The following is a 13,007-nucleotide window of genomic DNA, read 5'->3' on the forward strand; positions in this document are numbered from 1 at the left end:
GATATGCTTATATGTATTTTAGTAATCCTAGGTGAAAAAAAAGACTACCGTATAATGCATAAAGGCAATAATAAGAAACGTTAAACACAATGCACAAAGTACAAAGTTAACTTGTGTCGACAAATAATAAATATATAAATTTTTCGATGGACATATTGATTCAATTGAGACCTTAAGCTACCGTATTTCGCCGTACTACGGCATCATTAGGGAACAAAGAAAATATTCAACAGTGCGCGATATATAAGTGGTGTGGGTAACGTGAATGATATGAATATGTAGTAAGGACTATGAGTGTGAAAATGGTGATGGAAATATATGATAATGTGGACGATCGCTAATGAGTATAAGTCATAACGCAGTTCAAAATAAAGCAGTTCAAGATAAAAGTTTTCTGCGTTCGATGCATTGTTCACGGGAATTAACTTCGGGCATATACAATAACATGGACAATCGCTAACGAATACAAGTGATAAAGTAGTTCAAAATAAAGCAGGTCAAAATAGAAGGTCTCTGAATTAAGTTCGGGCTTGCACTTTCGAATGTAGAACGCCTCAAACAATCGCAAGTTCACAGGATCGTTTTCGATTATTTTGACATCAATGTTTTGGCTGTTTTGGTTGTTCATTGCCTTTTGGCACGTTGCGATGTGTTTCTTTTTACTGACGAGTTGTTGCTGTTCAGGTGTTCATTAATGCGATCATGTACAAATCGTGTGGTGCTTCCGATGTAGAATTTTTTATGTCCCGTGCAGGTGACTTGGTACACGGTATTGCTTCGTAGGCACAGATTGTTGTTTGAGATAAGGGAGTTTAGTCTTGTGCATGTGTTTTGGGTGTGGTGAGAGAGGGCTTGTCTTAGCGTGTAGGATTTTTGAGCGACGCGTACTGGGAGGCCTTCTTTGCGGAAGATTCTGGTGATTTTGTAATCTAGTCGATCTGCGATGAATGGGATTTTGAAGTATAGCCATTCTGTGTTTGCAGTTTGGGGGTCACGTTTTGTGATGGCGTTTAGTTTCCTCTATGACTTTTTCAGGATATCCGTTGAGGCGGAGGGTGTTGTCAAACGAGCGGTCGTGTTTACTGCATGTTGTTTGGGTGGAGCATCTCTGCTGTATATGTCTACGTTCATTACGAATGAAGTTAATCTTTGAGTTTCTAGGTAGTGTTGACTGATGGTGCACGGATAGCGACTTCTTCGCTGGTGTTTTTGCGGAACCCAAAGGAGCTTTCGCCGTTCTCCTAGAATGTAACTTTGAAGTCAAGGAGGGATAGGGAGAAGCCTTCTGGTGAGGAGGCGGGTTTCTCGATCTCAAATTTCAGTCTGGGGTGTAGGTTGACCATGGCGCGGTGGGATTCGTCTGCCTTTTGTCTTTTCTTCATTGGTTGTTTGGAGGTAGCTGTCATCTACATCTCTTGTATGGGCTGATGATGCAGTGTGTGTTTATCCATGAACAGTATGGCTAAGATGCCTGATGTGCTGGAACCCATTGGGAGGCCTTCGACTTGGTAGAATTTGCGGTCTTCAAAGGTGAAATACATGTTGGGAAGAGGCACATTGAGTAGATCAGCGATGTCTCGTCTGGAGAGATGGTGTATTGTGTGGTGGATTCTGTTGACAGCGTTGTTGATGGCCTCTTGGATAGGTATGGACGTGCATAAGGATACAGAATCCAGGCTGCACAGATATGGTAGTGTCTTGTTGTTGTTGTTGTTGAGGTCTCCTTCCTGTATGCATCTAATGAGTTCGAGACTGTTTTCGAGCTGTGCTGGGATGTTCTTGAGCATGGGCTCGAGGGTTCTGGAAAGCAACCATGAGATGCGCGGTGATAGAACTAGGGTAAGTCGGGGTTTGTGGAGATGAAACTCCTTAGGACAACCTAAGGGAGCTTGTTGTGTAGGCAGATGTTTTTCCAGATTGAGTTGACTTTGTTCTCTATAGTTTTGGCTGACATGCGGGGGGTGCTGGGATCGTTAAGGTGGTCTAGTACTTCTTGTGTGTACCTGTTCTTTTGGATGATGCAGAATTCGGTGCCTTTCTCGCTGGGAAGGCAGACGAAGCTTTTCTCCTTGAGTTGTTTAACCGTTTTTTTTTTTGTCAGTGTGGCTGATTTTGGACCATTTCTTTTTGGGCTCTAGTTTTCTGAGCGTGGCGTGGAGTTCTTGATGGATTTTTCGGAACTTCTTTTCTAGCTCTTCAGTGGAATCTGGATGTAGGCGTGCTTGGATTGTGGATAGGTAAGGAAGTCGGTGTGTTGGAGGTTCTGGGGGTGTGTTTCGCTGAACTGTTTCCATCGTATTTGGTTCGCAAGTCGGTAGAATGCTATGCTGATACCGGAAGTAGTATGTTCGTTTACTTCAGGGAAAAGGCTTAAACTTAGGACCTTTCGAGAGTAGGTTGATCTCTTGGATATTAAGGCTGTATGTCTCCAATGGTGTCAAATGTTTCCTCTGTGTCTTGAGGTTTAGTAGTGTCCTGTGGTTCGTGGGTGTTTTGTGTGTTGGGTGGGTTTTGTTGGTCATCCGTGTTTTGTTTTGTTGTCCCTTGGTCGGAGGTTTTCTCACAGTTTTTGGAAACTTTCACTGTAACGTCAGGTTCACAGCGACTGTTGAAAGGCTGAATTGTCACTTGCTAGACAACTTGTCGCGATGAGACTAGCGTGTGTGGGAGATGCTTTACTAATCGAATAAAGCCAGAGATCACGGAAAATCAGCTGTGATTGACGGTGATTTAATTGACGATAATCGAACGTAAACTGAAATATAATGTAATGAATAAACTAATTACCAGATAATAGAAGATTACAAGATGACAAGAGTCACGAAACAATAATAGCAAACATTCCAATCATAACTGCGATATGACAATACTTCCAGTGAAACTTCTCAGTAAAGATACAATTAAAATCATCAGTGATCCCAAGCAGATACGCATACTGCTAACTGTCCTAATACAATAAATGACAACACTCTAAAAACTTGAAAGCAATAAAATTGTACGATGTGATAAAAACGTGCTTGCGTGAGCGCCACTGAAAGCGATGTGGGAATTTACTAGCAAAGAAAGGACTTAACTGAATTACCAGAGATTCTTATAGGAAAGTTGCTAAATAGAAACCTAAGCTAGGGGGAGTGTGAACTATAAAGATCTATCGCTAAAAACAAGATGAAATAAAAACTTTGAAAACTGGGGCTCTGCCACGTGTTGGACTTAGTACAATAGGCTGTTGTATAAAAAAACCGAGACTAAAGGTACTTAAGGTTAAAAAACGTCAAAACTTGAAACTTATACTAAAAAGCAAGCATAGAAAATAGTTTGTACTTACACATCGGTTCCCGCTTGCACTCTAAATAGTCAAGGGTAGCTTAAAACTTAATTTACTTGAAAACACGTACTGTGCACGCACGATAACTGAAACTTGAACTACTGGCGGGAATATGTCGCTAACACTATCTATATACGTCCACGTGTAAAAACGGATGACGTCATTGCTAAGCAACAAATTGGCGAATCAGAAAGAGTTAAGATTACTCACTTAATTAGAGAAGCCTCGATATAGTGTTCATTACATTCACTGTGTATTTTGCTGGCGGTGTTTCATGCAAGATATCTCTGAGAACGGACTTGGCGGCTACGTCAGTTGTCAGGTATGATGTAATCTGGTCGTCGAGTTGTCTTTGTTCGTGTTGTTTAATAGCGATAATTCTTGGGAACGTCTTCTTGCTATCGTTTAGGACAAGGCTTTTGATTCTCAGCTTGGATCTTCGCTCTATGGACTTGATTTCGTGACTGCATGGCACTCTGAGTTTTTCGATTGTCTTCAGCAAGACGTTTAGTGCAGAACATCGACAAAGGAAGGTGAGTCTGTTATTTTGTGGCTGAGACTTAGCTGTTTCGAAATATTTTCTTTATGATGACAAAATTGGCTCGGCCCAAGCACAGGTTCAGTAAACATTTGAAGTTGTCCTTCAGTAGCTTCGGAATAGATAGATATATTGATTCAATTGAGGCCAAGTAAAAGTATATCTTGAACAGCTTTATTTTGAACTGCTTTATCACTTATACTCATTAGCGATTGTCCACGTCATCACATATCCCATCACCATTTTTAAGCGATGACGTATTGTGTGACGTCATCGCTTTATGCTGGCGTGCATGCATTCCTTTGGATAGTGATTCCGCATAGTTTCGTCGCTCTCATGTCCGTGCACTTATGTCGCGCACTTTTTTATTCCCCTGTGGAAGCGAAATGCACTCTGGGAGTTCCTTTGCTGCTTTCCTTTGCTGTTTGTATGTTCAGCGGAGTACTTTTAATCGTAGCTTTTAAAAGAAGATTTAGGGGTGGATTTTGGTTTATACAGTACCGGATAAATTTGCATTCAGGGGCAAACTCATAATAAGAACATATCCTCCATACATACAAGTTTAGATAGACAAGTAAGTCGCACAGGCGATAGGTGAGGGCTTCGCGGATTTCCTTTGCTGTTCGTAGGATCAGCGGACTACTTTTAATCGATATGACAAGTATACAGTTAAAACAACAAATTAATTTCCGGTGAGGTAATTAGTGTTGCCAAATATTTTTAAAAACAATAAGGTGTCGATTTCATAGAGTAACTTTCCTTTCCGGCTTTCCTTTCCGGCTTTCCTTTGCTGTTTGTAGGATCAGCGGAGCGCTTTTGGGGGTTGATTTTGGTTTATACAGTGTCGGATAAATTTGCGCTCACTGGCAAACTCGTAATAAGAACATATCCATACATACAAATTTAGATAGACAAGCAAGTCGCACACGCGATAGCTGAAGGGTCCACATAAAATTTACGGATTGGTAGCGCAGTTGTACTTTTGCCAGTCTTGAAGTGAATTGAATGAGCATTGTCTGAATTGAATGAGCACTGTGAGAGCACTGTATGAGCATTGTATGAGCTCTGAAATATACAGTTTACAGTAGTGATAATGAAGTCAGGGTACGATTTATTTGCAGTTTTCAGTTTTTTTATGAAGTTTTGGAAATGTGCTGTTTTATATTTTCTGTCAACGAAAGAGTGGTTGTGATTAAATAATCGATAATCGTTTTGTCAGGGTAAAGACAATACGAATGTTCATTGATGACAAGTATACGGTTAACAACAAATTGATTTTCGGTGAGGTAATTAGCGTTGCAAAATATCTTTAAAGATAATAAGATGTCGATTTCACAGAGAGAAACTTGTACTTTGCGGCTTTCCTTTGCTGTTTGTAGGATCAGCGGAGTGCTTTTAATTTCAGCTTTTAAACGAAGATTTGGGGGTGGATTTTGGTTTATACGGTGTCGGATGAATTTGCGCTCACGGGCAAACTCATAATAACATATCTTCGATACATACAATTTTAGATAGACAAGCGGGTCGCAAACGCGATATAACAAGTCAAGAGAAAATCACGCGATATGACAAGTCAAGAGAAAATGATTTTCTCTTGGACAAGTATATGGTTAAAAGAACATATTAATTTCCGGTGAGGTAATTAGCTTTGCCAAATATCTTTAAAGATAATAAGGTGTTGATTTCAGAGAGAGGAACTTTTTAGCGGAGTGCTTTTTATTTTAGTTATTAATCTTTCTTTTGGGTTGGTACATTTCGGTGACCCCCTAGCACATGGACTAACAAGACGGACCTGGTACATGAACTACTTGAATGAACCACCAATGGACTACCCTAAATGTAAACCCCTAAAATTTCTAACGCAAAAGTTTAAGAATCAGTTTGTCTGCTTATGTTCCAATCTTTTAGGAACAATTTTTAAACGTCATCGCTTCTGCATGCATTGCGTGCCGTTTATTACACTCATTGTTCCTACTACATATTCAAATCATGAACGTCATCCACACCACTTTTATATCAAGCACTACTAAATATTTTCTTTCATTCCTTGATGATGCCGTAGTGTGGCGAAAGCTTGAAATTAAAATACCGTAGCTCAAGGCCTCAATTGAAACAATATATCGATCTATTCCGAAATGCTACTGAAGAACAACTTTAAACGTTTATAAATTTTTCGTTTACAAAACGCGCCGCGCAAAAATAAGCATGAATCTTCGAAGATGTCTCTGCTATCTAATTAACCGCTTGTAACGTTTCCTTGTATACTACTAATACTTGAGTCCTAAATAGACATGGCCCTCTATGAAAGTGCACACGATCTCGACGAGCGAATTTTGGAGATTACCGAACATTTTTATCTATTAACTGTTGCGGCAAGTATTAGATCAAATGTAGTAAGCGCTTGAGTTACCCCAGTGTATTTTAGATAGATTTATTTACAAGTCGTATGAGTAGAGCTGTTGTTTTTGCTATTGCAATTTTTTTGCTGTCAATAATCTCCACCTCTGAGACGTATACTAAGCGAAAGTGTATTCAATTTACCTGGGAGTTCTCAGTGGTCTCCAAATTTGACAATATAGTGAACATCCTGTGTTAGCAGCATACATCTCAGGTGACCCAATAAAGACATTCATAGAAAAACTTAGCTAAACTACAAATTTAGAACACAGAATTTTGTGACGTGGGATATCATTTTTAAAGTTGTGAAATTTGCATTCAAATCGTTCAAATACATTTGATGATGAATATTAAATGAATAAAACTACGACGTTTCCAAGTCATCTTAACTCCATTATCAAGTAGAGGTGTTAGCTGTGGTATCGAGATTAAATACAATTAAAGGTGATAGAGTGCATTGGAATAATAAGTGCCTTCTGACAACTAGCGTCTATCGAAAGCCAACAGATACGGGACTGCTCCTGCATTACCACAGCCATGTCGATCACCGTTACAAGAAACCTCTGCTGAATACCATGCTAAACCGAGCATACCACCCGTCATCAACGAGGGAATCATTTACAAATGAATGCGAGCACCTCAAGCGGATGTTTACAAAACTCAAGTACCCGGCGAATTTCGTCAACTCAGCTATCACCACGTACAAGAATTCTGCGACCCAAGGCCGTCATGAAATTCCAACTGTAGTTGACACGGATATACAAAAAACCGTCAGGATAACTTTGCCGTTTAAAGAACAAAAAACTGTATGCATAATAAATGTATGGGGTTATACGGAAATCTTGCCATCGGAACTAACCTACAACCAGTCTTCACAAGTCGCAAGATCGAGGAAAAGCTTGAGATACGGGAAGAGAAACCTGCTTTAATCAACCACCAATCGTTGTTTACAATTTCAAATGTGATTCGTGCGATGCGGATTATATCGGTTACACCACACGCCATCTTCACCAACGCATAGAAGAGCATAAAGCCTCGGTCATCAGCAAGCATATGAAAGAAGTCTACGGTGTAGCGCTCACTGACCTAACGGAAATGTTTTCCGTTCTTAAGAAATGCTGAGGAAAACTGGACTGCCTTATTCAAGAAATACTATTCATTCGCAAACGGAAACCGAAGTTAAACACGCAGTGAGACTCAATATGTGCAAAAGTATTCATTTAAACATATACCGCGCGCACTGTCACGTCAAACACCAGTGACAACGACACACTTATTATTCCAATGTACTCTATCACCTTTATTTGTATTTAATCTTGAAACTACAGCTAACACCTCTACTTGATGACTACAAGATGACTTCGAAAGGTCGTAGTTTTATTCTTTTAATATTCATCATCAAATGTATTTCGAAATGTTCTCTTATTAGAAATCTTTTAAACGCTGTACATTTTGCCTATGTTACATATAGTAACTGTGGTATCAAAATATTGTATTATTTAAGTCAGCAAACCGTGAATGCTAGATGTACTTATAAAATGTTGTGTGGCAATGAAAAAGCCAATTAGACGTGAGGAAGCAGAACCGCAAACATCAACGGTAATTAGTTTGTGGTTTTGAGGTTTTCTCGCGTGTCTTGAACTTTATTGTGATTTGTCAATACACTATTGACCTGTCAGAATCAAATCAAACTGCTCATGGTTTCTGAATTTAACAAGAAGGAAAAAAAAATTCGATGATATAAATTTGAAATCCACTGTCCAAATTCACGAGTCCACACATTTCCATCCCTCATGGCGAGGCAACCATGTCCGGTTCGGGAATCATCAACAGTATAATCTGGGGATCATTTCCAGTCTGTGATCATTTGGAGTAACATTTGGGGATCATTTGCGGGCCTGTACAACCTCTGCAACATTCTTGCTCTTTACAGTAATCTACATTATCATTCAACTTTGGATGAAAAACCCCTCGATATTAATTTTTCGCCATTTAATCGAGACAAAGCGGCAACCAAGTCAATTTAAACCAGAATGTACATTTGAAATCTACATTTAGGCTCCAGCTGGGTGTAATTTACGTGCCTTACTTAAAATCTTATTTCAATATTCCCTTATTATTTCATTATTCGCTTCACAACAAAGTGGGATTCGAATCCAAAGTCGATTGGATGTCTGCCTTTTTAGGCACTTTCTCGAGTCTCCTGGTCACAAGTTTTTCTTAACGATAAAATACCTTTAGCCTTGTGCTTTTACTCTAAGTTGACTCTTCTCGTGTGACGTAAATGAAAAAGGATAGGGAGACTATAGGTATATAAATATATATTTTTTTAATTAACCATATGAGGAAGTAGCAGATCCCATTAAAATAGTGCTCAATACACATATAGTGTAGAGCTGAGTATATGAGTAATAACGAAGAGGCAAGATTTGCTGTTACTCCGAGTTTCGTGCTTACGCACTCATCAGACAGTATTTAATGATAAGCATTCCTATCAACTAGATATATATACACGGTATTAAACAATAGGCTAATTGCTGGACTAGTTGCATTACAATAAGTGATAGTTATACTGGAAAACAATAGGTGTGAAGACAGAAATTACGGGGACGAGTATAAACTGCGTGGGTGCAGTACAATATAAAGAAAGTGTCAAGCGTTCTTCAAGTAGAATTTGTTCTCGTGCCGGCATTTAGAAATAAGTTCTGATCTTTTGTTTAGTAGATTGTCGTTGCTATGTTTGATAATCATTAGTTTTTCTGTGAGGCAGAGGTCGCATCGTTTGGAAATGTTGTTGTAGGGTCTTGCACGGCTAATAATTGACCATTTGATGTTGAAGTCTTGTTTTTTGTCGTGTAGTTGCCAGATGTATTTAGAAAGCTCGGTGCTGTTGATGTGTTTTCTGTGCTTAAATGTGGATTTGTGCTGCGAGAATCTCTGTTTGAATGTTCCTTCTGTCAGTCCAATGTAGTTCTTGGTTGTGTTGTTAGTTGTAACTTGTGCGTTGTAGATTACACTGGAAGTCAGGCATTTGTTGTCTAGCGGGCATTGGTCTTTTTTGCGGCAGTTGCATTGCTCTCCGGTGATTGCGTTGGCGTTGTTGTCGGCGTTTGTTATTTTCATGTTGTGTTTGTTGATTACTGTTTTCATGTTGTCCATGCAACTGTAGCTGACTTTGACGTTGTTTTTGTTGAAGAGGCTGTGGTATTTATGTTGGTTCGGAAAGTGCTTAGATATGAGCTTCAGGAATGTTCTACCGATGTTTGTCTTTACGTTTTTACTAAATGGAGGGTTGTACCATATAATGTTTCTTTGTCTGTTGCGTCGGGGGCGTGTTGGTTGATTGTCTTCGTTGTAAATTAGTGTTTCAGAGTATCCGCTGGCTTTCAAAGCAGTTTCGTAGATTGGTTTGGCCTTGTTGAATTCGTGTTCGTTGCATGAGTTGGCGGAAATACGGCGATTGATGGATGCTGGAAGTTGCTTTATTATGTTAGGTGGGTGGTTAGACTTTGTGTTGATGTACTGCGGCTCGTCGTTAGGCTTTCTGTAGGGGCAGTAGGTACCTTTTGTAAGATCGAAGGTGACGTCCAGGTAGTTAACAATTTTCATGTTAGTCTGTATGGTAATGTTAAGTCCATATGTCTTGAAGCGTCTTGTTATGTCCTTCCTTGTACGGTCTGCTTGAGGTCCGGAGATGTTTTCCGGACCTCAAGCAGACCTCAAGCAGACCGTACAAGGAAGGACATAACAAGACGCTTCAAGACATATGGACTTAACATTACCATACAGACTAACATGAAAATTGTTAACTACCTGGACGTCACCTTCGATCTTACAAAAGGTACCTACTGCCCCTACAGAAAGCCTAACGACGAGCCGCAGTACATCAACACAAAGTCTAACCACCCACCTAACATAATAAAGCAACTTCCAGCATCCATCAATCGCCGTATTTCCGCCAACTCATGCAACGAACACGAATTCAACAAGGCCAAACCAATCTACGAAACTGCTTTGAAAGCCAGCGGATACTCTGAAACACTAATTTACAACGAAGACAATCAACCAACACGCCCCCGACGCAACAGACAAAGAAACATTATATGGTACAACCCTCCATTTAGTAAAAACGTAAAGACAAACATCGGTAGAACATTCCTGAAGCTCATATCTAAGCACTTTCCGAACCAACATAAATACCACAGCCTCTTCAACAAAAACAACGTCAAAGTCAGCTACAGTTGCATGGACAACATGAAAACAGTAATCAACAAACACAACATGAAAATAACAAACGCCGACAACAACGCCAACGCAATCACCGGAGAGCAATGCAACTGCCGCAAAAAAGACCAATGCCCGCTAGACAACAAATGCCTGACTTCCAGTGTAATCTACAACGCACAAGTTACAACTAACAACACAACCAAGAACTACATTGGACTGACAGAAGGAACATTCAAACAGAGATTCTCGCAGCACAAATCCACATTTAAGCACAGAAAACACATCAACAGCACCGAGCTTTCTAAATACATCTGGCAACTACACGACAAAAAACAAGACTTCAACATCAAATGGTCAATTATTAGCCGTGCAAGACCCTACAACAACATTTCCAAACGATGCGACCTCTGCCTCACAGAAAAACTAATGATTATCAAACATAGCAACGACAATCTACTAAACAAAAGATCAGAACTTATTTCTAAATGCCGGCACGAGAACAAATTCTACTTGAAGAACGCTTGACACTTTCTTTATATTGTACTGCACCCACGCAGTTTATACTCGTCCCCGTAATTTCTGTCTTCACACCTATTGTTTTCCAGTATAACTATCACTTATTGTAATGCAACTAGTCCAGCAATTAGCCTATTGTTTAATACCGTGTATATATATCTAGTTGATAGGAATGCTTATCATTAAATACTGTCTGATGAGTGCGTAAGCACGAAACTCGGAGTAACAGCAAATCTTGCCTCTTCGTTATTACTCATATTTTTTTAATTATGTGTTTTGTTTTAGATGCGAGGTGGGCGAAAGCGGAGCAGTTTGGAGGCTTCAGGATTCTCTGGGTGCTTGTGTAACATTTCCCTCAAACGCCGTGAAATCAACTGTGGTGTTCCGATGCGTACCGTGGCACTCAACAATTGACTTTCCACCCTTAAGAAAGAATGAGGCATTTGTTAGCAATGTAATAAAGCTGACATGCGATAATTCGCTCGGCTCCGATTTTACCGGAAATTTTGATGAGAAAGTTTCAGTTGCCTTATCTCACAGTGCCACAAATCTTAAGGGGTACGAGGTGGTGATGAGAGAGTTAGTGGATTCAGACAATAATGAGTGGAAGGATTTAAAGACAACAAACATTTGGAAAGGGTCAGGTAAATGCCTGTGTGACTAACCGAAATCTTGATTTGTCATTTCCTTCGTTCATTCCCATTTAGACCGGAACTATCATCTGAAGAAACCTGGTCAAAAAGCCACTCAAATAGCATTCAACTGATAGTCATGACTGACTCTTATAGTTATCAGAAAAAATTTTGTTCTGTCGTTTGTTTGGTCACTTTACTAGGCTACCCTAATTAAATGTTTTCTGCAGGTCTGTTTTAATGCGGATTTAGATTCTATAACAGTCATATTCCAAATTTTTAAACTTTTCGGGTCCTTTTTTTTGTTTCTGAATCTATTTGAGCTGCTTTAACTTTTAGGGAAATTTGTTTGAAACGTAAGATGACAGATCTAAGATGGCGGTCATTTTGGCGTAAGGGAAGGTCAGGGTTGAGAGTACTTTTTTACCAATACTTTTAGAGATAAATAGTGAACAAACAGAGTTCCCACGTATGTCGAGGCCTTTACTTCGTCTCTCTTTATTAATAGCAGATACGCAGTGTGATCTCCACTCAACACCAAGAATCCCCTTTTCTGAGGCTAAAGTTACGTGTTGTTCCGTGTTTGCTGTTATCTGCCGTCTCAAGTCCTACACATATTCGACGCATGGCCAACGAAAACAAGATTTTACCTGCAGAGTTCCAGAGTACCCTGATGTAACTGTGACAATCCCAGCGAATGTCGTCCAGAAGAATGGCGACTTCCAGTTAACTCTTAAGGTATAGTTAGAAAAACTCGACCGACTGACCATGCATTATTCTTTGTACATGTTCTGCACGTCCCCTTCTCCGCCCACCAAACCCCGTGTAATTTATTTCGACAACAATCATCGCACGGTTAAGGTAGAGAATGATTTCTTGTCAATGTGTGTGTGCGGAAAAGACCTTCCTATCACCCCGTTAGTACGACCACCTCGTTATCAAAGCCACTTTTTTGCCCGAAAAATAAACGCTGGTCAGTTTAACAACCTGAAAACACCATGACAGCCAGCAAAATTCAATATCTTAATGTTTGATTTCAGAGTTAGTTAAGTTCGTAAGATCAAAACAAGGTAATTGTAAAATTTAGACATACTTATTATATTAAAATAATAACTGTTTTTACCAGCGTGATGAAGATTTTTCGACATGAGAAAGATTTTTTTTAACAATAGAGCAATAATTGCGTCGAAACTTTTATTCGCTAAGAATGGAGGTAATTTGGTGAAATTTTGTGTGCTTTCTAAGACTGACAACGGCGGGAAGGGCCTTTTCTTTCAATTTATCAAGTGCCAATGGAAAGTTACCCGTTGAAGAAATGACTGTTCCCACATAAGTATAATTTTGAACAGTTTCAACAGGCTCATTGTCGATA

General features: G+C 39.6%; 1 protein-coding gene and 1 pseudogene across 2 annotated transcripts in view; both read left to right on the forward strand.

Annotated features, from left to right (window-relative positions):
- LOC145500321 (uncharacterized) overlaps positions 1-13,007 on the forward strand; it is a 246,823-nt gene that overhangs the window by 190,823 nt on the left and 42,993 nt on the right. Inside the window, exons 14-15 of the mRNA XM_081479823.1 lie at positions 11,289-11,647; positions 12,144-12,373. Coding sequence (XP_081335949.1) covers positions 11,289-11,647; positions 12,144-12,373 — 589 coding nt within the window. The remainder of the gene's footprint in view (positions 1-11,288; positions 11,648-12,143; positions 12,374-13,007) is intronic.
- The window catches only part of LOC145500340 (uncharacterized), a 140,979-nt pseudogene that overhangs the window by 21,358 nt on the left and 106,614 nt on the right, over positions 1-13,007 (forward strand). The window lies entirely within an intron of this gene.

The sequence above is a fragment of the Orbicella franksi genome, chromosome 10 (genome assembly GCF_964199315.1).
Source record: "Orbicella franksi chromosome 10, jaOrbFran1.1, whole genome shotgun sequence".
In the NCBI taxonomy this organism is placed as follows: domain Eukaryota; kingdom Metazoa; phylum Cnidaria; class Anthozoa; order Scleractinia; family Merulinidae; genus Orbicella; species Orbicella franksi.